General features: G+C 40.4%; 1 protein-coding gene across 1 annotated transcript in view; it reads right to left on the bottom strand.

Moving 5' to 3' along the window:
* The window catches only part of LRRC1 (leucine rich repeat containing 1), a 123,803-nt gene that overhangs the window by 18,864 nt on the left and 80,696 nt on the right, over positions 1 to 24,243 (bottom strand). The window contains exons 4-10 of the mRNA XM_084889454.1: positions 23,511 to 23,600; positions 13,143 to 13,199; positions 12,803 to 12,866; positions 11,575 to 11,649; positions 8,493 to 8,637; positions 6,320 to 6,438; positions 5,006 to 5,089 (exon numbers count right to left, since the gene is read on the bottom strand). Of these exons, the coding sequence (XP_084745580.1) occupies positions 5,006 to 5,089; positions 6,320 to 6,438; positions 8,493 to 8,637; positions 11,575 to 11,649; positions 12,803 to 12,866; positions 13,143 to 13,199; positions 23,511 to 23,600 (634 nt within the window). The remainder of the gene's footprint in view (positions 1 to 5,005; positions 5,090 to 6,319; positions 6,439 to 8,492; positions 8,638 to 11,574; positions 11,650 to 12,802; positions 12,867 to 13,142; positions 13,200 to 23,510; positions 23,601 to 24,243) is intronic.

Here is a 24,243-nt window from a genome sequence, read left to right as displayed (position 1 = left end):
TAAAAACCACACACACACACACACACACACACACGAACAAGGAGAAAATAACTGAAGTCACATCCGACTACTACAAAGGGATAGTAAGTATTTAACAATTTGAGATACATCTTTCAGTATTATTCCCTTGCATTTGATTCCACACATACACCTCAACGAAATTAGGACCAACACTTAGGGCCTTCAGCACCTTTGTTTCCATCAAGTAAGTTTGCCCATGTCATCATATTTTTAAAGAGATTTTTATTGACCACATAATCATCTCCTTCTACAGACGTATTTCAGATGACTTAATGAATCACTCTGATTAGACACTGCTAGTTAGTGCTACCATTTCTTGCTTTGTGACCTTGAGCAAATTACTTAACCCCTGTTTCTTAGTTTCACAACTTGTTACATATGGATAACAATTTACCTACACCTCACAGAACTATTTTGAAAATTAGATAAGAATAAGCATGAAAGCTAACAGTGCCTGGTGCATGTTAGCTAACTCTACATGGTTGGCCTGGTGCCTAACATATGTTAGCTGCCCCTATATGTACTGTGAGAAATATTCTTGTGCACACTCTTGGTGTATATCCGTAATTTTTTTCTCAGGGTAAAAGTCCTAGAAGTGGAATTGCAAATCAAACGGTATGCACACTTTTAAAGTTTTTAATAATAATATCACATCCCCACCGGAGAAGCCATAATAATTTATACTTTCAAAATAATATGCACTTTCCAGTAGCCTTACAAAAATTTGCTATTATTTTTTTTAATCTTGAAAATATGATAGGTCAAAATACTTCCATTAACATTTCTGTGGATACTAATGGGTCTATATTTTTTTTTTTATATTTATAGCCATTTCCATTTTTTCTTCTATGAATCGCTTACTGATTCTTGTAAAGGGGAGGACTTTCTGCTTTAATTTTTGTCTACTTTCCATAGTGGAAAGACCTTTTTCTCAATGATATAAAAAATTTTCTAGTAAAGTAAGGAGAGACCTTGTTCATCTGTAATATTGTAAATGTCCCCCTGCCTCCAGGCTGTCTGTACCTTCTTAAAAATCAAAAATCTAATTTTTGCATAGGCAAAATCCATCAACTGTTTCTTTTATGATTTATTTCCTCTTTAAGTTTAGGAATGCTTTCTCTATTTTGAAATCCAATGGTAAATTATATTTTATTCTAGTATTTTTCAGGTTTGATAGTATCTTTTATTTATCAATAAGTCATTCAGAATATGATGGGAACATTCTAAATTATTCACTGAAATAATTTTAAATTGTAATAATAATAATACCTGTACACCACAGACATTTCTGAATATCACAGTAACATTTATAGGTGATTAAGGCTCTGTCCAACAATCTGCAAATCCTACCTGAGAAGGTAGGACAGGTGTGATGTATTTAGGGTCATGGCTATTTTGACCGAATCCAGACAAAAGACTGGGGTCTAAACTTGGAAATGTGCTCAGTCTCTTCCAGCCAGAAACTCTTCATGGACCAGGCTATTTAAAGTGGAGTTTTGTTTGGGGAATATTATGAAGTTGCTGGCTGTCCTTACCATACCCATGATCACACATCCACCAACTCCCTGTCAGATAACAGCCTCTCCTCCTTCGTTCCTCCCTCTACCAAAAAATATGAGTTTTAGGGAACCTCCTATTCCCAGAAGCATACATACTTAAGCAACAGGATGAGAAATGAAATATACAAGCAAGTTGCTCGAAAAATCAGAAGCATGCCACATGTAGCAAATCAAGCAAATCTAGCCTTTCCATTAGAGATGGAATCGTGCCAATAACCAGGATTTAGTGAAGACATATGGGCTGCCAAGTTATGCCTCTGAGAGTGTCTGAAGAACTTAAAAAGTAATTCACAGAAAAGCATTCTCTTATGAGAAAATAATCTGGACAAATCTGACATAACAAAGTTCCAGGCCATGCAGTCATTTAAAAAAAATGAATTTAAAGGAAAATGTCCAAATTTTACAATGACGTACACATGGAGCAGTCAGCCGATTTGAGTCTTCATGCATTTACAAAGCAAATGGAAGGTAGAGATGCAACTGTGGTCTGAACCATACTTACAGGATAGCAAGTTTACCTGACTTTTCTAAATTTCCAAGCAGCTAACAATTAAGAAAACAAGAGACATTCATTGATTTGCAAATGTTTACTACAAATAACACCACAAAACACAAACAATCTATTACGGGGACCCACACAGTACAAACATTTTCCCCTCAAGCATTTGGAAAAAAATGCAAATAAATGCTGCTACAGACTAAGAAGCTGTGCTATAAAACTGACAATATGCAATATTATCAAATTGAAAAAAAGACAAAAACTAGGAAGAACTACACAGCACAGCAGGCCAATGGCAATTAATACAACTAAGGCTTTTTGGCATATAAATTGAATTGGTCAGCATTTCTGTTTAGATATGACATGCGTGCAACTTAATTGTTCAAGAGAAAGTAATAAAGGCTTGAAAGAAAAGAATCCAACCAGGCAAGTGCAGGATTTGATCAAATGGTATCAAGTTGGAGACAAAGCGAGTGCACACATGTGGTCACTGGGCATAAGCCTCTCCCCCCCAACACACACACAAGGTCACAGGGCCTAACACACTCAACGCACAGACTCATGGCATGATGGTGCAGCCCAGACCAACATGACGCAGTTCGAGGTCAGGAGGCCCTTGGTGGCTTGGCTGCTCAGCCCCAATGGTCAGAGGCAAGCACTCAGCCATTTCTGCGGGCTACCACGCTGTGACCTGCAGCAGAATTGGAGACACATGCTCAGTGCACCTCTGACTCTGGGGCTGAGTGTATGGGCAGGAGTGAAGGTGTGCCGGGAAGATCCAGTTCCTGATACATTCTCTGCTGTGTCCGGCATCTGAGGAACAGGCACAGACCTCATTCCTGCATCAAACGCTTGATGCCAGAAAACCAATAATAATTTCTCAGAAAATAGATGAAGCTAACTAAAATGCTTTGAAGCTAGAAATACTTTCACTTTTCAAATCATAAAAAGCAGTGTCTGGCAAATGCATGCAGACACACAGCATGCACTAGGCATAACTCCCTAAAAGAAGCATGAGTACAAGTTTCATTCTCTTAAAGTGAACAGAGAACTGAGACTAACATGATGCTTGAGTCCTATAAAAATAAAATTCTAATGCTCTTGTCTAGAATGTGTTCCTTTGAGAGAAAATAAAAAGAAAGGGAGAGGGAAGTGGGAGGTGGCGTGAGACTGGGGATTGACATTATACTGAAAAGTGTTCTCTTCGGCATTCACATTGAAATATTCCTAAAATACATTAATTTTCTAAAATGCCCAAACTAAAGATAACTTGACCTTTCTTTATCCTGCCACACCTCAGGGTCACATAGATGAAAAGGTTGGGCTAAGTCGGTATTAGCTAGGGGCCAAGCTGTTCCCAGCCAGTGAAGAGCCGTGAGCTGTGATCTGGCTGTCGGAGACACACATCTTTGCAGCCCAGTTCAAGACCCCTAGCTATGGGAGCCCTAGCGGAAAGCTCCTTGCAGGCCTGTTTCCTCCTCTGTGAAATGAGGAAATCCACTGACCTTCAGGGCGGAGTGAGGACTCAAAAGATAACACATAAAAGCTCCTAGTCCAGAAGGGGCCTTGAAAAAGAAAGTCATAAATCTTTCCTACCTCTCAGTGCCTGTGTTTACATCTGATCTGTCACCCATGTACGTGTGCTATCCCATTAGAGTACGATTAATGTACAGAATAATGCTCAGCTCTGTACTCTGGTTTATCACTTAGAGACTGGAACCACATGTTTTAATTAGCAGAATCTCTTAGCTGTGCCCCAATTAGGCTGAGATGTAGACTTATGAGAGATGGGAACAGTTTTATTTGGATGCCAGTGTTCAGACTGAGGATATGTCAGAATATGGTCACATTTACAATGAATGTCCTCGTGCTTCCGTTCAGGGACGCTGGCCGTCTAACCCAGGGAGCAGACTGGGACACGGGGGGCAGGGCATGGAGATGAGGAAAGGAAGGAAGAAATCAGGCCAAGTTCAGACACCCTGAGAAGTATCCCAGGAAAATAAGAGCTCCTCAAATTCTAGCTGGTTAGATGGCAGCTTTGAAATTATTCCAAGGATGTTGAAAACTGTCAAAACAGAGAAATACAAAGGAAACTGCACCTGGCCGGTGACCACATCACACAATCCCACACCTTGTTAGGTGAGGCCCTGACGAAGGGAAAGGGACTCACCAACACTGATGAAGAGAAAAACGGTGGCTTACGCTTAGTTCTAGGCTCTGTGGTTAATTTTAAAAGTCAAGCTCAACACTGCCCATCTCCAATCACATTCCCCTACTTCCTAGTAGAAAAAATAAGCCTTCTTTTAAACAACACACCAGATGCTTGTTTGTCATGCTCTGGGCTTCCTTCTTCTTCTGAGCATTTTCACCTCCCCGGCAGAATGTCACAGCCTCTAAGTCCTCACACCACTCTCCACAATGGACAGCGACCGTCCATTTTCTCCTGCCTGAAGCACTCACAAGAAACAGTCCTGAAAGTCCAGCTGTTGCTTCCCATTTGCCTTCCTCTGTGAGGGTGGCTTGGTGAAGAGCTCACTCACTCTGCCCAGGGACAACGTGACATCAAGACCCATTTTTATCATTCCAGTGGCTTATGGGGCAGTTTAACTTCACATTAAATTAAATCAAGCCCAAAGTCATCCCCTTCCTCTGCCAAACCCCCAAATCACCAGGCTTGTCTATGGTGTCACTGTTCACTGTTGGCCACGGCCCAAAGCCTCAGTCCCCCTCTTCCACCCGCTCTCTTCAGTGTTACTGACGATCACTCTTTGATATAATTCCTCCAACCATCTCAATACTCACAAACGAGAGTTCATGCATTTTAAAAGCACCACATAGGTCTTTTTAAAGTATCTGACATTTTTGATACCTTCTGTGTTACTATAATTACTTTGTAATTATTACTTTATTTTTTTTAAGCACATACCTCTTTTGGTAAAGATACTAATTTATTTCTGTCTGCATTCAAGTTGGTCAACTTCTTAAGTTTTCCAATGCTCCTAGGTAAGGTCTGTTAAAATAACATTTTTATTATTAACACATATTTTAACATGGCACAATAAAACAGAGCTTTTCAAAGACTAAAGGATGTAATCTCATCGAGAGACAGAAGTAAGCATTCTTCCTGAGTATCAAATATTTGAGAATTCACTTAGGGATGTGGACTTAATATTTGGCATTTTGGTTGGGAAGAAGAAAGCACCTAGTAAAGAGGCAATGAAGGCTCTTCAACTCAAATGAGAATTTAATTATCTTCAAGATTCACCCCTGCCCTGTGCACACCTTCAAGAACCACGCTGATGTGACCGAGTGGCTATCTACAGAAGCCACAGTGCTGGGGCAGGTGACCCGAGTGCTGAGCAGAGGTGCTGTGACCCCGGAAAAGAGAGAAGGCTGTAGGGGCCACTGTGTGGAGCACTGAATCCTACAGGATCATGGCGGGGGGGGTGGAGGGGGTGGAATCTCTACAACACTCCAAAGGAATCTGAGGGTAAATGTTATTTTTATTTATTCTTTTAATGTAATTTTTTTAAATCATTATGGCCTGGCTGGTATGGCTCAGGGGTTGAATGTCAACCTAGGAACCAGGATGTCACAGTGTGATTCCCAGTCAGGGCACATGCCCAGGCTGCGGGCTCAATGATTCTCTGATCATTGATGCTTCTATCTCTCTCTCCCTCTTCATTCCTCTCTGAATAAAAATATATATATATATTTTAAAACTGTTATGATTACTATTTGTAAGCCTAAAACCACAAACCAGGGCAGGAAAGGATTGGTCACTTCCCTGACACCTGAGGAGTTGGCTTGCACTGCCTGAGGAAATTCAGCCGCTCTCCCGCTGTTTCTGTCTTTGGTCAGCTCTTGTTGTACTTATTGCTCTTTTCACTAAAAGACCATTACTTTCTCTTTTATTGGAGGAGGAGGAGGAGGAGAAAGAGGAGAAGGAGGAGGAGGAGGAGGAGGAGGAGGAGTCAGCCCTTCACTGGTGTCAGTGCAGTCCCTGTACTGGGAGCACCACAGTGGCACACACATCTGACAGGGGGGTGGAAACACCACTTTCCTCACTTACGCAGATTAAAAACTGGTCATCTTCATGTGGTGTGTTTGCTTCTTCGCAAGTTCCTTTTTTGTGTGTAACATAAGGAAATTTCCATTTAGTGCACCCAAATTACAAATAAGTAGAATCCACCCTAATAAATTTTATAAATACCCATTTGAATACACAAACCACACTCACCAGGAGTCGGTTTTCTGTGAGAACCAGTTCAGTGAGGCTCTCACAGTCCCCAATTGTTTCAGGCAACTGTGTTAATCTGTTCTGATCCACCTTCAAGATCGACAGCTTCTTTAGTTTTCCTGAAAAATTATTACACTCATTAGTAACAATTGTTTTCCTAATCATCATTTGGCATTTCCTATCTGCTGTTCTTTCCTGTTATGAATAGTTATTCATTTTTTCCTCACCCAGCTTTTCCCATTATGAAATTACATCATTCGCATTCAGATCACTAAAGGTTGGGGGTTAAAACAATTTGCTCAGAACATCAAAAAGTCAGCAATTAGAAGCCAATCATTTTAAAAAGTCACTACCTAAAAGTATCATATCAAAGCCAGAAAATTTAAAGAAAATTAAACAGCTGGCTCTTAATGGATCTTTTAAAACGGGAGACAGGCTTTTATCTTACTCCAAGAATCCTCCTACTAAAAACAAAGAACACTACAGAGCAGTTTATTCCATCACTTGTGACTGAGTGAAGATCCCTGTATTGTAGTATTTCTATACGTGAAGAATGAGATGGTAACCTTTGAAAAGTGCCGTGAAAGACCGAGTCCACCATGGAAAAGAAGGATCTGTTTACTGCAGCCTCCTCGAGTCCCCACTGAGTGAAGGAAATCCCCAATCATTCAGATTCTCATTCTCAATTACAACTCAGAGGACTCAGCCTACACAGCAGATGTCCTCTGCTATCTACTAAGAGTGGCTGGCATGATTAACCTTCCCCAGGAAAACCAGAAAGCAGCCTCTATCTGAGGAGAGACATAAAGTTGGAGAAAGAAAATGTCGAAAAACATAAGCTTGTCTTGGGTGGCTCTGCTGGGCAACGCAGCACTAACCTCCCTGAGCTCTTTATTTAGCACCACCAGCCATAATTACCGCTGCCCCAGAGAGTTCCAGGCAGCTGGGAACCCTGTCCTGTCAAGAGGCAGGCACACTGGCGTTCTTTACAGGGCACACTGTACCCCACACCTGACACAACAGAGGAATCTCCCTAAGAGGTCTTGCAGCTTCCCCTGGAATACATACAGTGACACGGTGCTCACTTCTTCACTAAGCAGCCCAAACTAATTTGTACAAATATTTCTTTTAAAGCCTTTCTTAAATCAAGTTGAGATTCAAGGTCCCTGACTTTTCCCATTTGAACTGGAAGATATAATACATCTCCTCCTCCTCCATGAATGTCTTTCAAATGCTTGAAACTAGCCACCTCATGCCCTGTTTCTTCCTATTTACAGACATTAAAATACCACCAGCTCCTATAACTGCTTTCAGATGCCATACAAGATTCTCTGTGACTATTTCTACCTCGAGTCAAAATCCCCAAAAGATAATGTCTATATTGTGGCTGAGCTGCTGTCACCTTCATCTTGACCAAAATCCCAGGAAGGAAGTAGTCCTCTGCCATCCAGCTTCTCCAACTACTGAAAGTTTCAGAAAACCCATTCAATGTTTTGAATAAAAGTTTAATGAAGGTCAAAGACAGAAATTCTATGACAGCTAAATTGTTAAATGTAGCTTCTTACAATGCTTTGCTACGGTGGGGCTGCTAGTCCATGTCTGTGTGTACCTTCTCTGTTTGCATTATTTTCTCAAACTTAAATGAATTCCTCTATGGCAAAAAAAAAAAAATGTCTGAACTAATTTTTTTTAAAAAAGAAATAGCACAGAATGGTTAATGTAAAAGAGTATTCTCAATGTATCAGAAAAGGCTCAACTCCACAGCACCATGCCAGCCTGAGCAGCCCCTCCCCAGGTTATGCAACAAGGTCAGAGTTACTTTCTCCTCAGCTATTTAGAATGCTCAATTAGAAATTTCTTAATGAAGGCTTATATGCCTGAAACACATTCAGTAGGCTAATTCCTACTGAAGTCATTGAGAAAGGTGTGGATAAGTAAATACGAGTCAACAATTTTAAGTACTAATACCTATAATTGCTACCAGTATTATGAAGGAAATACTTTCATATAAAAACTTAAACTGTATTATTTTTGCATTCCTTCTTAAAAACCAAACAAGGCAACTAAAGGAACCACATCCCCAGCTCCTGACTGTGGTGACCAAAGGATCAGAGAGTCCTCCAAACGCCCGAACAGCCAGCGCCTTTAGGACTTAGTTAATTCCAATACGTACCAATGCCATCCGGAATCGTTTCTAGTAAGTTCTGGGAAATGACTAAATCTGTTAATGAAGTCAGGCCACTGATTTCTTCAGGAAGTCTTTCCAACCTGTTTTCAGAGACATCTAAGCACAGCAGGTTCTTCAGATTTCCTATTTCCTACATCGGTGACACAGAAAAAGAAACTCATGCTTAAACCTGCCATAACACAGAGAAACTTCTTACAGTGATATTTTGCAACCAGAGCCCAGAGTAGTCCTAAGGATGTTTCTTCAGAGTCTATCTAGATGTGAAGGCTGGAGTAAGTTTCCAGACCCCCTTCCAATGAAAACGGGAAGCTGCCTGAATCAGTCACAGAGCTGGGACCGATGCCAAGTCCTCCGACTTCAGGCAGGCAAGGAACATTCACTTAACAGATGAAGAGATTGTCACCCAGAGAGAACAAACAACTTTAAGGTCACAGAACCAGGGGGGAAAAAGAGGCTGGAATCCAGTTCTCCAAGTTTGGAAGCAATCAAGGGGACCCTGAGGTTGTCTCTGTTAAGAAACCATCTACTTTTTGTCTCCCATGACAGGTAGGACTTGTTACAACAAACCTCAATGCAGCTGCTTCCCAGAAAAACTGGAGCATACAGGCCCACTGACACATTTAACATCAAGGGAAGAAAGAACTCTACCCAGGAGTAGGACAAGGACCTGGATGAGTCTAACAGTTTATTCCAGAGTGACCTTCCCTTCCATTCACAAAGGTCCATGCTTTCTCTTATAACTGCTTCCGCTTTTCCATTCCACTGCCCTCTGCCCCGAACTGCTGGCTCTGCCTCTTGGCCTCTCTCTACCCAAGTTTGTTCTATAATCTGGCTCCCATATTTTTCCCTCCTGGAAACATAGCTAGCTCTGGTCACATAATCAGACCACCCATCTACTTTAAAAAAGTCTAGTCAGTTCCCAATATCTGCAGAAGTACAAACTCCTCAATCTGTATTTAATTTGCTCTAACCTATTCTTTCCATTTTATCTCTTACCAATATGCATCCTATGACCTGCCCCTGCATTTCCTGTCTATGGGAAAGCAGACTACATGTCTATTAATTTCACACCAGATCTCAGAAGTTGTTTTGCTTTTTCACTATTTTTTCTCATCGATGGAGACAAAAATAATTCTATTTGGAACTGTCTGATGTTTTAGTACTGATTTAACCGAAGTTTATATAAGAAAAGCAACTGAGATGTTTAAATAACCATTTATAACACAATCACTGGTATTTTAATTTCTTGATGTTTAGGATGTGGCACTTTGCATATAATCATTTATGCACATTTGCACACACATATACTCTTCCCCCCTCATGTCTAATAGCTGATATTTTATTACTTCCCTGATAACTTCCTGGTATTTCCCCTCTCTATCCTTTGACTCCTAAAATAACTAGAATTCTCTCAATCAGGATTTCTCACATTTTTCTAGAGAAATCTAAGTATTAAACCTTCACAACACCAATTGCTAATCAGTCCTATCCTTTGCCCAAACGCAGCCAAGACCTCAGAAATAGACTCAAATTAGTTCCTACTTCCACTAGCTCTATGTGATGTCATGGAAATTCTAGGGCTACCACTACAACAGCTACATTTTCACTCTGGTCCTTCTCTCTAGTGTCAAGACTCCCTGGGTCAAGATGGCATTCCCCTCCTGAAATGCACAGCCCACCACACTGGAGCTCACTGCTGGGCAGAGACAGATGAGAATCACTGTCAAATACAAGCACCTCCCATCATGAAGTAAACCCTGACTTTAAGACTGGCTGGAATATGCACCAGAGGATAAAATTCAGTAATAGCTGGAGGAGGGAAAATAAGAGGAAAATGCCCATTTTTGAAATAAAAACTTTTAATATTGCTTTCACACCATTTACAGGACAAAATGTGGTCAGAATTATGCCCAAAAGACACATGACAAAGAGTGGCAAAAATGTATACCATCAGAATTATGTATACCATCATTAATGTATACCATCAGGTTCTGATAATTTACAAATTTGCTGGGCTAGAAGTAAACCATGTGGGTAGCAAGGATTAAGACTTCACACACTAAAAGACATAGTTTCTGTCTTTAGAAATAGTGGGTCGGGGCTTTCAGTTTTTCTCTGGCAATACAGCATAATGAATGCTCAATATATTTCTCCAAATATGCTCTTTCAACCAAAGTTTTTGGTTTTCAAGATCCCTTTTACAGCACTGCCAGCATGGCTCAGTGGTTGAATGTCGACCTATGAACCAGGAGGTCATGGTTTGATTCTCGTTCAGGGCACATGCCCGAATTGTGGACTCGATCCCTAAATAGGGGGTGTGCAGAAGGCAGCTGATCAATGACACTTCTCTCATCACTGATGTTTCTCTCTCTCTCTCTCTCCCTTCCTCTCTGAAATCAATAAAGATATATATATATATATATATATATATATATATATATATATATGTGTGTGTGTGTGTGTGTGTGTATGTATATGTGTGTGTGTATATATATATATATATACACATATATATGTGTGTATATATATATATATATATATATATATATATACACACACACACTAATAAAAGGGTAATATGCTAATTAATTAGACAGGAGACCAGCCAGGGAGGGCAGTTGGAGGCCATGAGGCCAGCTGAGGAGAGATGTTGGGGGCCATGAGGCCGGCAGGGAAGGGCAGTTGGGGGCAATCAGAACAGTGGGGGTGGGGGAGTTTGGGGCAAGCAGACTGGCAGGCAGAGTGGTTTGAGAGGTTAGGAGCCACCGGTTCCAGATTGCAAAAGGGATGTCCGACTGCTGGTTTAGACCTGATCCCGATCTCAGGGGGTCAGGCCTAAACCGGCAGTCAGACATCCCCCAAGGGGTCCCAGATTGGAGAGGGTGCAGGTAGGGCTGAGGGACACCCCCTCACTCCCCGTGAATGAATTTTGTGCACAGGACCATTAGTATATATTTTTTTTTAAATCCCTTTTATAGAAAATCTCAGGTAGAAGCAGGGAAGATATGAGAATGGTAGTGGCTACTGGTTTATGTTTTGGGGAAGAATATGTGAAATTACCACTTACCTGAGGTAATTCTGACAATTGATTTCCATCCAACCAAAGATCCTTTAGATGTAAGAGAGCTCCGATTGATTCTGGCTAAAACAAAAAGAATAATGTTATGGTAACAAAAATCCAACTTTGTCATCCATTAAAAAAGAAAAAAATCCTATTTTCAACAGTTAATGATGGGGTACCACAGAGGATGTCTATTGGCATTTCTCTAATATCAAGCACCCTTCATAAGAGCACCCCCAACACTCAACAATGCCAGTCATGTCTATGTTATGCCCATCATCTCCGTTCCTAACCCTCCCTGGCTCCCAATAATAATTCTTTTAATACATACTAGAGGCCCAGTGCATGAAATTCATGCACAGGGTGGGGAGGGTCACCTCAGCCCAGCCTGTACCCACTCCAATCCAGGACCCCTCAGACATCCCTCTCACAATCTGGGACCACTGGCTCCTAACTACTCACCTGCCTGCCTGCCTGATTGCCTCTAATTGCACCCCATGCTGACCTGGTCACTCCCAACTGCCCCCCTTGCCAGCCTGGTCACCCCACACAGCCTGCTGCTCAATCGTTTGGTCACCCCTCAATAACGCCCCTACCAGCCTGGTTGTCCCATGCAGCCCACTGCTCAGTTGTTTAGTTGGCCCTCACTAACCCCCCCTGCCAGCCTGGTTACGTCATGCAGCCTGCTGCTCAGTCATTTGGTCATCCCTTACTAACCCCCCCTTCCAGCCTGGTCGCCCCACGCAGCTTATTCAGTTGTCCATTCAGTTGTTTCAGCTGTGACGGTTGCTTAGGCTTTTATATAGTTAAATATTTTTATTGATTTGAGAGAGAGAGAGAGAGAGAGAGAGAGAGAGAGAGAGAGAGAGAGAGAGAGAGAGAGAGAGAGAGAGAGAAAGGGAGAGAGTAACAGAAACATCAATGATGAGAGAGAAACATTGACTAGCCACCTCTTGCACACCCTCTACCAGGGATCAAACTTGCAACCTGGTCATGTGCCCTGACTGGGAATCAAACTATGAATCTGGTTCATGGATTGATACTCAACCACTGAGCTACACGGCCAGGGCACAAATCACAATTCTTAACCCACGTGTACTGTAACGTATGTTCTTTTATGTTGCCAAGCTAACCATGTGGAAATACTGGTTTATAAGCACCCCTACAGATCTCTCTCAAAATTTGTGTTCATAAGTAAGGAAAAAGTTAAATACAAAGCACAGTACAGACTTACCAAATTGTATATTTCATTGTTTCCTAAATCAAGTTCTTCTAGTCTTCGTAGCTGAGTCAGAGAGCTATTAAAAAAAAAAAAAAAAAAGTTCTTAGATAATACTTAGAAATGCCAAACAATATGGCATTCCCTCACTTAAAACTAGTTACCAAAAATAAGATTATTTGGACTTTATTAATATTGCACAGGAAGGATCATTAAAAGACAGCTGGTATGTCCCAAACTTTCCATAAGATACAGAATCTCTTTTTGACAAAATACTACAGTACTATTTTTTTAATGTTTAAAGAAATTCATTCAGTACAGTACAAAATCCCTCTTATTTTCCCCAGAGACTCACTCAGGAAGATATGTAAGAAGATTCTCTCTCAGTTCCAGTGAAGCCAGGTTATAGAGACTAGAAATGAAAAGAAGGAAAAAAAGTATAAGGAAAATTCCTGGATTCCCCCCCTCCCCATACATACTCCATAAGGAAATACTCTTAGTGAAACCTGAACATTATGTTCCAGGGGAAAACCACCCCACCACCACCCCTATTAAAAACAACATCTCCCTACCTCCCACATTTTAATTTTAAGAGAAAATGAGTAGTATCATCACTATAAGGCACCCTCATTCAAATTTCTTGTCTATTTAATATGTGCAAGTAACTGACTAGCAATCATTGAAAGACAACATGCCTGGGACCAAGACAGAAGCAGGATATGCTCTCCTAGACTCCAGAATGTCAAAAAATGTGCTGTTACCATAAAAACAGTAATCTCATGGAGCTCAGAGCTCTTCTTCCAAACATCGGCAAGAAACCACCTCTGTTTAACAGTAGTGGGCACTCAGTCTAAAGAGCCCAAATGCTCTACTTAATTAAGATCATAAACTAGGAGCAAGTGGTTGGAGCTCCATGGAAATAAGTGATTTAAATGTATTAGGGATAATGTAATAGCACAGCTCACATGGTGCCTGGAACACAAGTCTGGCTCAGTAAATGCAGCTATAATAATGTTTCTTTTATTTCTATGAAACCCCAGAATGGTCCTCTTTTCAGCAGTCTGCTGCCTCGTGCATAACAGGAGCACCATAAAAGGAGACAGGTGTTCTCCCCAGACACTGATTGGTGGCAGTTCTGCATCACCAGCAACCTCCACAACCAAGTGATGTCAGCACTCACACAACAAATTGACTCAGAGGATGACTGATCTGCCTGTTACTCCAACAGGCACTGTACTAAGCTCTATACCAATTGAAAGCTCAAGTTTCTGCTACTATCACCATAGTAACGTCCAGATTTGGAGAATTTTTATGTGTGAGCACACAGACATTATCCCAACACTCTAATCTGCCTTAAGCCTCTATTCTCCTTCCAATATACAAGCCGGAATCATAGGTACAAACAAAACTGGTTTCATAACACTGGAAAATGTAAACGTGATTTGTATGAATAGCATATTCACATACTTAAAGCCCATTTGCTTGAAAACATATTTTTTAATCATACAATGACATGCATAAATTCTGTATCACCTTCTCCAATTATAGAAACAGAATAATAGTTTCCACAATTAAAACAAGAGCAAACAAAGAAAACACTTTAGAATGCATTATTTTTGGGGAAAAAAATTCCTGATAGCAAGTAATTATGAATTTAATAACATCCTCCAACTAAAATGCAAACAGGTGGGAAGCTGGAGCTAAATGGCTCCACTTTCTCTGAGCCATGTGTTCACACAGAAGAAATAACAATGGGAAGGAGAGAGTGGTGAGGACCCCACCCAGTATCTACTTCCAAAAGCAATCAGAAGATAAGGGTGATAAGTAAGATTTTAAAAGTTGTTGCAAAAGTAAAGATTTCAAAAGAAAGAGCTTTGTTTTCAGTTTTAAATTTTCAATTTTATTGCGGAGGTGGTAATCATTTGGCTAATTTCACATTTATATTTTAAAAATCACTACTAGAGCTGTCATTTCATATATCCATTACTTTCACGCCTAGCATTTTGACACTGAAGGCATCCTCACTAAATATAAGGAGGGAAAGAAGTCCTTTGCTTTAAAAACTTTCCGAAGGACTTGTATACATGCATATAAGTACAACCAATGGACACAAAACTCTGGGGAGGGAGGGTATGTATGGAAGGGGGGGGCATTGTTAAAATATGTACACAGATAATAATTTAATAAAAAAAAAAAAAAAAAAAAAAAAAAAACTTTCCTCATTGGGCATCAGCAAAAGCTTGTTAAAGGCAGTTTGACAGTCCTCGGTGCCTGAGTGTGCTGCTTACCCAGGTCTGCAGGCTTCACTGAGGCTTTTCCTTCCTGAAACACAGGGACGGGGCTGGGGAGACACCTGCCCAGGGCATATGGCAGGAGGCGCCTAGGAGGGCTCCTCACCGGGCTCTCTTAATTAACAACAATCAGGAATGTGAGGCTTAGTGTGAGGTCCAGGAGAAAGTGGCAGGGCTGAAAGCCAGCACAGCAGGCCTCCCGCCTCCCTGCCCCAGGCATTCTCTGGAACTTTCTGGTTATCATTTAAGTTTTAAAGACATCTGCCAACTTTGGATGAATATGTCTTACCTTCTTAACCACAGCAAGGACACTGAGATTTTTGTTGGTTTACATGTCATTTTAAAAATATAATACACGGTTTTTTAATTATCTTTAAATTTTGTCTTGAAAGTAAAAGGTAAAGTCGGCCACAGTTACTAAAGAAATAATGCTTGAGCAAAAATATTGCAAAGACTTGCAGACATATGCAACTTCATAATGTCCTATTAGATTAAACGCATAGTTCCCACTTCTATCATCTTAACATCCAAATATAATATCCTCTTAAGTAAAAAGGGTCTGTCTCAAAAGTTCTTAGTTTCTATTGTTTTTGGATAGTGAGGAAAAGATGACCCTCCAGATGTTACAACAATAAATATATTTTTGTAACCTTTCTAAATTCAAAACTGAACTTAAATAAAATAGTAGTCCTTCTGAGGTAATACTTCAGCATTATTTTAAACTATTTAAAATGAAGAACTCAAACATTATAATCAGACTCTATTGGGCCCATGGGTGAAAGAGTAGCTCTGAAAAGAGAGGCCAGAGGCCCGGCTCCAATCCTGGCCTGTCCCTCACTAACTGGCTGAGGTGCTTCACAACTGTATCTCAATTCCCCCTAAAATAAATGCAATCATACCTACTATGGCAAGTTGAGCATAAATATATATCCTTCAACTTTATAGAACCAGCTTTGTGCCTTATTTCCTTGAGACAGTTCTGTTCCTAAGCACAGCCCAGTACCTTACAAGTGCACGTACTCTGAGTTGGGGTCTTCTGAAAGATTGCTCAAAGATGCTATTAACCACAGGAGTCATCCCCACTACAGAAAACTCCTCCAACAACAGGCCCTACAGATAGTGAGCTGTGGCACCGGCCATCTTTTAATTAAATCATGCAATGCCCATAACTGATGATCAATAGGAGAGTCAAGAAATAGCTTAAAAAAAACCACACCCAGTTTTGACTAGACTCCCACCTCCCATATGAGCCCAACATCAGGTATAATCTAGACTAGTCATTCTGAGTTCAAAGAATCATTAACTGATTCTAGAATGAAAACACGGGTTTGGTGCTCATCAGTTCTTGCTTAGGCTACCAGTCTACTCCAGATCGTGGTTCCCCAGACTATTCAGGCAACAGCTGATGTGAAACAGGATCTGCCTGAATGCATGTTTAGACCAGAAACATTACTTGAAAATGAATGATCTCCCTTTCTAGTCTTTGTTTAAAATATAGTTTTATTTATTTCAGAGAGGAAGAAAGAGAGATTGAAACATCAATGGTGAGAGAGAATCATTGATCAGTTGCCTCTTGCACTCCCCTTACTAGGATCGAGCCTGCAACCCAAGCATCTGTGAGAATTGAACTATGACTTCCTGGTTCATAGTTCAACACTCAACCACTGAGCCACACCTGCAGGCCCTTTCTAGTCTTTCAGAATATAGCATCTTCAACTGAGACTTTGGGACAGTGCCCTCCCCATAAAAGCAACCAATTCAAATGTCTTTATATCTCTTACATCAACTAAAAAATAAAAAAATAAAAAAAGAATTCAGTGCTGAGAAATGTTGGATTTGGGCCCAATTCTGTGTGCTTCACAGGCCAAGCTCTTAATCACTAGGCCAAGAAAAACAAGGAACCAGAACTCCACATGCATTTATCAGCCTCTTCAGCTACAACATGACATCACAGGGACAAAAGGAAAGTGTCAGGTATTTCTAACACTTTTACAAATGTGACAAATATTAAACACTTGAGATATAATATGAAATTACTGAGCTTTAGTATCCCTAGTAATAGTGATATCAGCAGCTTACAATATGACACATTTTGTTATAAGTGCTTTACAAGAATGAACTTTATGGATGAGAAAACTATACACAGAGAGAGAACTTGAACAACTGTAAGTGGCAAAGCCAGCACTCACTAAGGAATCTGCACTTTTAAAAAAATATATATTTTTATTGATTTTACACAGAGAGGAATTGAGAGGGACAGAGAGTTAGAAACGTCGATGAGAGAGAAACATCGACCAGCTGCCTCTTGCACACCCCCCACTGGGGATGTGCCCACAACCAAGGTACATGCCCTTGACTGGAATCGAACCCGGGACCTTTCAGTCCGCAGGCCGACACTCTATCCACTGAGCCAAACCGGTCCAGGCGGGAATCTGCACTTTTTTTTTTTTTAATATATATTTTATTGATTTTTCACAGAGAGGAAGGGAGAGAGATAGAGAGCCAGAAACATCGATGAGAGAGAAACATGGACCAGCTGCCTCTTGCACACCCCCCACTGGGGATGTGTCCGCAACAAATGTACATGCCCTTGACCGGAATCGAACCCGGGACCTTTAAGTCCACAGACCGACACTCTACCACTGAGCCAAACCGGTTTCGGAGAATCTGCACTTTTAACCACTATATATATAAAGCAAAGTATACAGTGTTGGTTTTTCTCCCATCTTTGCCTCCATCTATCTGGTTTCCCACCACAGAGACCCTTCTCATGGGAAATCACCTTTTCTGTTAGTTGTTTCTGCATTAGGCAGACAATCAGGTATAGATAGTCTTAACCTCCTCCTTTTCACATGGAAGGTAGCATCCTATACACATCTGACACTGCTTTCCTCAATGAATAAATTTTTGTCTCACTTCTCACCTACACAGTATATATTTTTCACTGCCTACTCAGACCTTAATATTTTCAAACATTCCCGTTACAGCTATTTTACCCTTCAATTTTAATTTCTGGCAAATTAAATTTCTATGCAACATTGCTGGAATGACCTCATCCTCCTCCCACAAAAAGACATGATTTTCTATTCTTACTGTAACTCCCACCTTTTCTGCCAAACAAATGGGTCAAAACAGAACCTAACAAGCTCTTGCAGGAAATGAGTGTGAGCCTTTTTTCTCAGCACACTAATGCCTACTGTCTTACACAGCTCATGATAGCAGGGGCAAAAGTGATACTCTTTTCTAAGTCCGAATGTGGGCCAACTGTAGTTTTAGGATTCTATTTCAGGGCCTGGGTGAGTAGTTATTTTAAAGAATTTACATCTGTTCTCCACAATATTAAAAAAAAAAAAAATTTAATCCACATGGATGACCCCCCCCCCCTTTTTTGGTAGCCAAAATCATTAGGAAAGTAAAGAATAAAATAAATTAAGGTAGGCCAAGCAAACAAGTGATAGTATACTGTAAAGCTATTAAAACATAAACTCTATTATAATTATGGCAATGATATTTAGGGAAGTCAATATTAATGGAGATAAGAGGAATTGTTTACATTCATTATACTTCTGCTTTTTAAAAAATTAATGTTTTTTTTTTTATTTTTAGAAAGAGAGGAAAGGAGAGGGAGAGAGACAGAAACACTAATAAGAGAGAAACATCTACATAGATGAGCTGCCTCCTCACACCCCTTGCTGGGGATAGAGCCTGGCATGTGCCCTGACAGGGAATCGAACAAGCAAACTATGGACCTCCTAGTGCGTAGGTCGACACTCAATTAAGCCGCATGGGCCTGAAATACAAAAGTATTTCTGCTTTTTAAATACAAAATTAGTATTTCAGAAATACCTGGTTACATACTTCCTTATGGTGGCTTTGCTCCAGATATTTTTCTAATTTTTAAAAAAATAATATGTATTTTATAGAAACTCCCAGGCCTCACAAAAGAGCATTAAGTATGATTATAGTTTTCAAAAATATTTGTCTTTGTAGGAAGCCTGCACTAATACAATACAGGTAAACAGCCTAGCACAGGACTAATCAGCAAGGGCCACATGGCTCAATGAGTTCAAGGCCACTGAAATTAAGGTCACCATGCCCAAGGATAGCAGTGACATCATCACACCCACATGCTCTACTTCAATCTGCCTGTGAACCCTGGGGTATCAACTGGTTCTATTTCTACAGCAAACTGTCATACTTAAAAGTTTATTGATAATAACCATTTAATAACTGACAATTATGTTTGGGGTACTGTGTCAGTCTATTTCTTGCATTTCTTCTCCTTTAAAAGGGATTTTTTTTTTTAAAGAAAAAATGTTAAGATAAACAAAGTAGAGATGCTTAGACATATTTAGGCAAACTTACTTTTTTTATTTTTTTTAGTGTATCATGGAGACAGATGTACAAAGTAAAGACAGGGTGCAGGCTCCCAGACTGCCGGAGAGACTTCCCTGATGCTCAGGATTCCCCACGAGTCCCCAGTGGGGTTTTATCCTCCCACCTGCACTGCCACTCCACATCACCTGCATGTTTTGGAGGCTCTACTATGGGTACCAGGTGCAAGTAACAGGCAAAATGACCTCAGCACATTCCTTGTGAGTTGACACTACAGAGTATTTTCAATAAGAATGGATCAGCTCACTTTCCCAGGTATGCTACCATCCTTCAGCAGCAACAGGCTGCAGTTTGCCTGAAGTCCATACTTTTCCTTTATTCCTTGAGCCATACTTCACATAATATTATAAAACTCACCTTTTCAATGTGCACAGTTCAGTAGTTTTTACTAGAGTCTCAAGATAGTGCCAACATCACCATACCTAATTCCAGAATTTTTTCACTACCCCAAAAGAAACTTCATGCACATCAGAAGTCATTCCTTATATGTCATCCCTTTACCTTCACAACTGCTGCCAACCACTAATCTGGATTCTATCTCTATGGATTTGCCTACACTGGACATTTCATATAAATGGTGTCATCATACAATATAAGCCTTTCCTGGCTGGCTTCTTTTACTTAATATATTTTCAAGGTCCATCAATGCCGTAGCATGTATCAGTACCTCATTACTTTATTTACTTACTAGAGGCCCTGTGCATGCACGTGGGGAGGAGGGGGGGTCCCTCAGCCCAGCTGGCACTCTCTCTAATCTGAGACCCCATCGGGGGGTGTCCAACTGCCGGTTTGGGACCTCCCTCTCACAATCCTGGACTGCTGGCTCCTAATCGCTCACCTGCCTGCCTGCTTGGTCGCTCCTAACTGCCCCCACCAGCCTGGTCACCCCATGCAGCCTGCTTGTTCAGTTGTTTGGTCATCCCTCACTAACCCCCCTGCCAGCCTGGTCGTAGGCAGACATCTTGTGAGTGTATGATGGTCAATTTGCATCACCTCTTTATTATAGGATTATTTATTTATTATTTCGAGAGCTAGAAGGAGGGAGGTATGGAGGGTGGAGAGAGAGAGAGAGTTGTTGTTCTACATCAATTTGTTGTTCCACTTATTCATGCATTCATTGCTTGCTTCCTGTATGTGCTCTTATTGGTGATCAAATCTGTAACCTGGGCATATCTGGATAACACTCTAACCAAATGAGCTACCCACATACTGATGATCCCCAGGCATGTAACCATGTAGTACAGGGTGTGAACATATGCTTTGCTGTGAGAAAAAGCAGAGCAATCAGCGTAAGCTTTCAAGTGTACAATTCAGTAACACATCATCTGCACACTGCATCATGTGACCATTGGCCCAAACAAAGTGCACTCCATCTCCCCTGTGCCCACCTGCACCTACTCCTACCCCCACCCTCCTTTCCCTCTGGCTGTCACCATGCTGTTGTCTGTGTCTGTGTGTTATGTATACGATTTTTTGCTTAATCCCTTCACCTTCTTTCATCCAGCCCCCCAATCCCTCTCCCTCTTATTGGAGTCTTTTTAAATTTTGGGATGATTTAAAAATTTTTGGAATACCAAATACTGGTGTCTTGTTCACAAAACCATACTATATGTGAGATGTTGTTTAGCTTGGTTAAATGCTCTAAGAAACTGTTGGGAATCCTTTGGGAAACCGAAGTATCTTTGCCATGAGAAAAGTTAACTTTCAAATAATGATTTGCTTAGAGTGTAGCATACCTGTGCACCTATGAGATTTCCCAACAATTCATCATTTCAACTCTCAAATATCTTTTCAACACAATCTAGGAAACCAGCAGTGCCCCATCTTCTCCAGAGAGTAGTCTGTTCTTTGATTGTTTCTTTCTACTACACGCAAGCAAGCTATTAACTTTAACATGCACAAATCTTGGATCCAACAGATAGAAATCATAAATCTTTTGCTATGGCAGCAAATTATTAACCACTAGGAATATAAAACTCTCTATTTTCATTTACTTTCACAGATTAACCTACTAAGAGTCATTTGATGCATTTACCTGTCAGCCCCACCCCATATTCTTACTTTCTGGGTGATTATTCAGCATAAGATTCAAGCTCAAAGTGGAATTTTATTTTGGAAACAATCAGTATACACAAGACTACAACAATAACACAGGCTGATTAAGTCTAAAATCAAAACAAAACAAAAAAACCTACTACCCCTATTACTTGGTGGGAAATGCAGATACCAGAGAAATCTGGACATTGACAAAAACAGCTATGGATGTTATTAGAAAAGATGAGATTAAAAAAAGGGATAAAATATTATAACATTCTGAAATGATTACTAATAACATTTTCCACTAAAATAGTACAGTGGAGAGTGAGAGGAGCACTCTGATTTAATAAGAAAATATTTTCCTCTCAAAACATTAAACCTTTTTAAAAAGAAACGAATTGGGATAGAAGGTCAGGGAAAGGCCAAGAATGGATGGGAGGAAAGGTACAAGGGAATTCTATTCCAGAGACCCTGAGGAGTAGGAGGAGGGCTGTGTCAGTCTGGGTATTTAAATGAGTAATGCAAGGTGGGCAAAAGTAGGCTTACGGTTGTGAGTATGGGAGTTTTATTCTTGCATTATTATTTGTTAATTATTGCATTAAACAATAAACCTTTTACCCCACCCTGTATATTAATTAGAAACATGAAACCTGACATAGCAAAAGGGAAGGGCAAGTGCATGAAACCTACAATAAAACACTCTTGTTTCCTCTGCAACTGATACCATGAACTCAGGGTGGACTTGCGACTTCTTGTCTCCCTCCCCTTCTCAGAGCTAAAGGGCATAATTCATACATATTTTTTAACTTCAGAGAGAAAGGGAGAGGGAGAGAGATAGAAACATCAATAATGAGAGAATTATTGATTGGCTGCCTCCAGCATGCCCCCTATTGGGGATCTAGCCTACAACCCAGGCATGTGTCCTGACTGGTAATTGAACCATGACCTCCTGGTTCACAGGTCAACACTCAACCAGTGAGCCACTGGCAGGACTAAAGAAAGTAATTCTTAATCAGCAAGAAGTCTGCTGGCACAATGGTAAAACATCCATGTGAATCTTGGGAAAACATGGACTTGCTGGCTGAAACTGGGTTAGCCAATGGTCTTCTGCCTACACAGGAGGGAAAGTAAGAGAAATGTTTTGCAGAAGAGACATTTGTCAGATAAACTGTAATTCTCAAAAAGAAAGTTCCTGTTTTGTCTTAGAATTTAGGCAGGACAGGTAAACACAAGAAATCCTTTATGACACTAGGGGACACGAGTCCACCATATGAGGCTAGCCATACTGAGCTTTTATTTTAAGTGATTTAACCCACGGTATGTCCTAGAGGCGTGGAAAAGATCTGCTAGGATAATTTAATTAAGTCATCTCTGGAAATGCAGAACAGAACATTTATTCATCGGCTTATATTTTCCTCAAAGGATTTATTTGTTGTCACGGCTATCCTCCCCGACCTCGAAGTCACCACCATGGAAATGTCCCCATCACATCCCACCCCCCTCCCAGTTCTGTGCCTGCTCTCCAGACACACCACTCTCAGCCCCCATCCTAGGGGTGACAGTGCACACATGGGCAGGCACCGCTGTTGTTCAGGGGACACTCTCTAAGTTCTCAATGGAGCCCTCCGTTGGCTTCCTTCCCCAGCATGGTTTAAAATTACCGAGAATGGTAGTTGCTAATAGTATTTACTCACCACCTACATGGCACATGGCACTTAGCTTAAATACTTCAGAATCCAACAATGTAAAGAGAATTTCCAAACAAGTTGGGTTTTTCACTAGTAACAAGTAACAGCATCCTTTTCAAACATTAAAATGCAAGGGCAACTGGTTGCAAAAACACAGGAGGCTGGCTATGATCTTTCTTGAGGGTGAAAGTGAAGACTAAGTAAATGGCTTTCTGCGTAGAAAAATAAGAATTTAAAAGGGAAGGAGGGTGGAATGGATTATATAGGCTTCCTTTTGTCCTGATATACAGAAACATCCCATAAAAAACTTACTTGCCAATGTTCTCGGGTAGGGACTGTAACGAGATGTCATTTACAGAAAGACATGTCAAGTTCTGTAATTCAGGGAAGCTTTCTGGTAATCTAAAACAAACAAAAAAGGTTGTTAATTTTTTAAAAAGTGTATATATAGTGTAAACTAAAGGTAATTAGAATGATCTCTTCTACATGCTAACTGAAATAACCTCAAACAGAAGGATCTCTTACCCTTTGAGACAGCATGGAGGGACCTGGAAGTGTTATGCCAAATGAAATAAGCCAGTCAGAGAAAGACATGTATCACATGATTTCACTTATATGTGGAATATAATGAACACAAAAAAACTGACAAACAAAACAGACCCAGAGACAGTGAAACATGCAACAGACAGATGAATTTCAGAGGAAAGGGGTAGAAGGGGAAAGTGGGAAAGAGGAAAAAGGGGACATCTATAATACTTTCAACAATAAAGATAAATTTTAAAAAACTAAAAATGCTACATTCATTAAATACTTAAATTTTTTTTTAAAAAAAAAGGAACTTCCAAAAAATTATATTATGCATAGCAAGTTTGTCTTGACTTCCTATATATGACACTTATAAGGAAAAAAAAAAAAAAAAAAAAAAAAAACAAGCATAGGGCATGACAAGCACTTGTTGGTAGGGTGACCCAGAAAAAAATTAAAGAGGAAAAAATGCAGGCTTTAAGAATAAAGGAAGGGAAATGTGTGACTAATGAGTGCTGTA

Source organism: Pipistrellus hanaki, assembly GCF_964339955.1.
Source record: "Pipistrellus hanaki genome assembly, chromosome: 7".
Classification (NCBI taxonomy): domain Eukaryota; kingdom Metazoa; phylum Chordata; class Mammalia; order Chiroptera; family Vespertilionidae; genus Pipistrellus; species Pipistrellus hanaki.
The sequence above is the reverse complement of the archived record's forward strand: the minus strand, read 5'-3'. Positions and strand labels throughout refer to the sequence as shown.